The following is a 4,883-nucleotide window of genomic DNA, read 5'->3' on the forward strand; positions in this document are numbered from 1 at the left end:
AATTAACATAATATATTTATATATACAAACAAATAATTCACCATAAAACATTTCCATGCAAGCAGCCTGGAATTAATTACATTGAACACTTGTGCTGGTAAAAAATGTATAGTTACATTACTTTTTTAATAAACATATGACTACTTGTTTAGTGAGTATATATATACTTTCACGTATTTTTTTTTTATTTATTGTTTCAGATTGAGAAAAATTACAATACACGAATGGCGATGGTGTGTAGTTTGCATATATCAATTTAAAAGGAAAAACTTTTTCTCCACCATTTCCCTCACGTCATAATATTCACAAAAGAGTCCCGTTTATAGTCTGCACTTTCCTTCAAAAGATTGGGACAAAAGTAGCCACATTTCTTGAGTAAAAAACAAACAAAAAAATTTGTCTCAAAATTTGGGTTCATTTCCAGAAATATTGCAGAATACGCTATCGAAAAAGAGCTAATGCTCAAAATTTCAGCGCACTTGATAGCAGTACCGTGATATTGAATATGCCCAATTGAAGCAATTTTGTTGAACATTGTCACACAATAGATTTAATTTATGACAGTTTGTTTAGTAGCTAGTGTTAAAGTCTTTTCACAAGTCGATCACGTGTAGTGTACACCTCAGTAAAGATACACATGTGGGATTATTAGAATGTCTGGCGAAATGAGACACACAGTTCCAAACGTAATGCGTCAGTTTGTGATGTTCAATAATCAACCAAGTACGCAAACTGTCGTGTTTTCTGTTTTATCTTTCGTTATCAATCAACCATAGAACGCGCTATGCACAATTTATAAATGCTGCTTTTCGCAGTACCACAATTTGTCTCTAAGTGCACACCAATGTGGGAACAAAAGAAAGCCGTACGACAGCGGGCGATCAGCGCTGTCAACGCAGCAATAATAAAACCATAGTTTCAAAAATAGGAATGCTGCTACACAACGCTGGGTAGACGAACAAACTTTATTTTCATTTTGATATCAATACTATTTTGTTTTTAATTGATATCTCGCCTGTAGAAGACGTGTGTGAAATGTTTGGGAATGAAATTCTACCGGGATTTTGTGCCTGTAACATACTAGACATCATCACATGAGCGGGTGTGGGACATCTGCAGCTTTTCTTTTATACGTAAATATATATGTTCATACTAGTTTGTGGGCAGTGAGGTAGTCAATCAGCAGATAATTTGTTTCGGCTTGCAACCAATATAAACACGTCAAGCTTGGTAATCAACGTGTTGAGTGGGTACAATTAATAACACAAGTGATCTAATTTACAATTCTGAAGTTGGGAGTCTATTTTTAATCATGTGATCGATCTGACTTTTGAGAGTAATTTGTGATTGTATATAAGTGTTTGCACGGTACTGAACTACGTGAGGGCGATGTTTTCTATGGTGTATATCACTGGTTGTTTATCATGTTGTACTTCTGCATTCGATAATGAATTACTACTTCTAATTCCACGGATATATACGGATACTAGTATTCAGAGTATACGACGTGTATGTATTTTTGCACAGTATGTCTCATTATCAACGTGCAATTGCAGTGAATTAGATAAACATGATTGTATATCAAATAATAGGTTATGCCTATTTTCTTTTCCTACAGTACTAAATCAGCAGTAAAAATGTTGAGTGGAAAATTAAAGAAGAGTTACTATCACTCAACAACCAATGTTCCTCTAGCAGCTGTTACAACTAGAGATATGTTGAACAATGTTGTAAAGAAGACACCAAACAAAGTAGCATATATATTTCCAGTAGAAAAGATACGCCTCACATTTGCTGAATTACAAAACCAAGTCACTGCCTTGGGAACTGGGCTTCTCTGCTTTGGGTTGAGACGAGGAGATACTCTGGGTATTTTTTCGTCCAGTGCACCTGAATACATATTGGTACAGTTTGCTGCTGCACTGATAGGAGTGGTATTAGCACGATTTCACATCGGCTTGCCAAATAATATGCTGAAAAATGCTATAATTAAGAGTGAGTGTGTTGCTCTGGTAGTTGGTGCCAAAAATGACGAGGTGTACAAGCAGTTGGAGACAATTGTTCAAGATTTGAAAGCATCAGATTTTAAAATATTGCAAAATAATGAAAAATCTAAACTTCAATCAATAATTACCAACGTGGCGGCGTCTCAAGACAAATGGAAGTCTATTGATGATATCATGGATATAGGCAGAACAAACCCCGAAAAGGGTAAACGGCTACTAGAGGAAACCAGCAAAATGCTGGAGTTTGGTGACCTGTATACCATTTTCTACACATCTGGTAGTACTGGGCCATTGAAAGGCACTCTCCATACTAATGTCACAAATCAAAACATGTACATGGTATGTGTAGACAGATATGGATGGACGAATGACGACATTCTTCTGTCAGCGTGTCATTCATTATCTCATATCTGTTCAGAAATGTCTCACATCGCTCCACTCATACTGGAAATGACATCAGTCATACTTTCCCCTGGTGCAAACATACAAGATAATGTTGCAGTTATACAAGATGAACGCTGTACCGCACTTTTTTCTACATATCCTGGTCTTTATAAAATGCTACATCATGGCAACATAGATCAGTATGATTGTTCGTCTCTTCGCTACGTTCTGACTGGTGCCAGCACAATTCCACCATACTTTATTCGGAAAGTCAGTACAATATTCCAAGCTATAGTACTGAATGCATATGGCTCATCTGAAGCCGGATTCGTCAGTGGAAGAGATATCATAGCGAGTGAAAATGAGGTTATTGATAAAGTTGGGCGCCCATTTGGTCACACTGAAGTTAAGGTAGTGAATGAAAATGGTAGGATAGTGCCAATCAATACACTTGGTGAGCTGCATGTCCGTAGCAATTTCCTATTTCGTTCTTATATTAATGATGAAGACGAGACAAGGCACGTTAAGAGCGTAGATGGATGGTATAAATCAGGTGACATAGCTAAGATAAATTGCAATGGTTATATTACTATTGTTGAAAAACGCCATGATATCATCATGAAAGGAGGACAAACAATGTACTATTCTAGCTTAGTGGAGTCTTTATTGAGTCATCCAAGCGTTAAAGCAGCATACATAGTGCCAGTGCCAGATGAAGAATTACAAGAAGACTTCTGCGCATGTGTCTCATTGATTGGCAATATTTCACTGTCTGCAGACGAGTTGAAGACCTACTACAGTAGTAACATTGGAATGTCGGATTATATTCCAAAATATGTGATCATTTTTAATGATTTTCCGAAAACATTAGTTGGTAAAATAGATCAGAAGACGCTGTGTCTCGAAGCGTTCAGTAAGTTAGGTTTGGATGAAGACTGGCTTCTGCATGAAAGACAAGCATAAGTATGTGCTCACTCTAGTTCACGATCCCTAAACAGAGAAATTGTTAAGTAGAAACAATTATAATATTTTAATTTAGTTTTGAGAAAGAGATATTTCATTAAATTGTCTGTTAATTATTATATTAGAATATTCCCTGGACCTGAATAGTTCGGTAGATACACTTCGCAATAATCATGTGTTATTTTATCATCACTGAGTCGCTGTGAAACGAACACTTGGTAATTAATATGAGAAGTTAGTTTCAGTCATCTGCAATTATGTGTGTGTGGCTGGATAACACATTATACAATAACAACTTTGAAGCCAAGATGAAAATTGTAAAAACAGAATACAAAGTTTGAAAGTGAAAACAAATGAAGGTCGACTCCGCTGCTGAATGTTTGTTTTTTTGAATTTTGGGGGAGTTTTTGTATCAGTTGAAGAATGTTTTTGGAAAGTCAGTAAAATTGGCCTGACAGCAACGTCACAAAATTGAAAAGATAATTTTAAAGTCGACAATTTTGGTTTAAAGTTTGTAAAATATTGCTGAAAAGTTGTAAAAGTTAGCTGAAGGAGAGTTATTGCCTAGAAGTCAAAAGTATGTTAACAAATTAAATCAAAGAAAGCTTAGAAAAAACTCCCATGTGCTTGAGAGTATTGGAGACACATTAAATATAATTCAAAATTACTTGTACTTGATTGAGATAGTGATGGAAAAGCTGAAAACTAATAATGCAAATCAGAAAATTAGTATGAACAGATTTGAGTGTAAAACTAATGAGGTCTGCGCAATGTAACAGACCATCCATGTACCAAGTTTTATTGAAATGGGATTGGAACCCAAAAAAATGATGAATTATTATGCTAGTTAGGGAATTAATATAAACAGATTTTAACCCCAAACTAATCAGGTTTGTACATTGTCCTAGAGCATCTTTGTACTAAGTTTCATTGAAATGGAATAATTAGTACTTTAGATATCAGTGTGATAGCTTAAAAGTGGTTAATTATGCAAATTAGCAATTAATATGTACAGATTGTAACCCACAATTATCCAGGTCTGTCTATTGTCCTACAGCATCCATGTACAAAGTTTCAATGAAATGTGATGATTAGTACTTGAGAAATCAGTATGAAAGCTGAACATAATTAATTATGCAAATTAGGTAATTAATATGCACAGTTATTTACCTTAAAACTACTCAGGTCTCTGGATAGTCCTAAAGGATCTATGTACCAAGTTTCATTGAAATGTGATGATTATTACTTGAAATATCTGTGGTAAAGCTGAAAATTAACTAATTATGCAAATTAGGTGATTAATATGCACAAATATTTATCCCAAAACAATCAATCTCTGCATAGTCCTTGAGTATTTATGTACCAAGTTTCATTGAAATGTAATGTTTACTACTTGAAACATCAAAAGCTGAAAATTAATTAATTATGCAAATTAGGTAATTAATATGCACTGATATTACCCTAAAAACTATCAGATCTGTGCAGTGTCCTATAATATCTATGTACCAAGTTTCATCGAAATCCAATGAG

The 4,883-nt window shown here is 34.8% G+C and overlaps 1 protein-coding gene across 1 annotated transcript; it reads left to right on the forward strand.

Moving 5' to 3' along the window:
• Positions 1-1,637: 1,637 nt before the first annotated feature.
• Positions 1,638-3,353, forward strand: LOC146740915 (medium-chain acyl-CoA ligase ACSF2, mitochondrial-like). Its single transcript, XM_085501898.1, has one exon. The coding sequence runs from the start codon at positions 1,638-1,640 to the stop codon at positions 3,351-3,353; it is 1,716 nt and encodes a 571-aa protein (XP_085358024.1).
• The last annotated feature ends 1,530 nt before the right edge of the window (positions 3,354-4,883 follow it).

Source organism: Saccoglossus kowalevskii, chromosome 7 (genome assembly GCF_978046115.1).
Source record: "Saccoglossus kowalevskii chromosome 7, keSacKowa6.1, whole genome shotgun sequence".
Taxonomy (NCBI): Eukaryota; Metazoa; Hemichordata; class Enteropneusta; family Harrimaniidae; genus Saccoglossus; species Saccoglossus kowalevskii.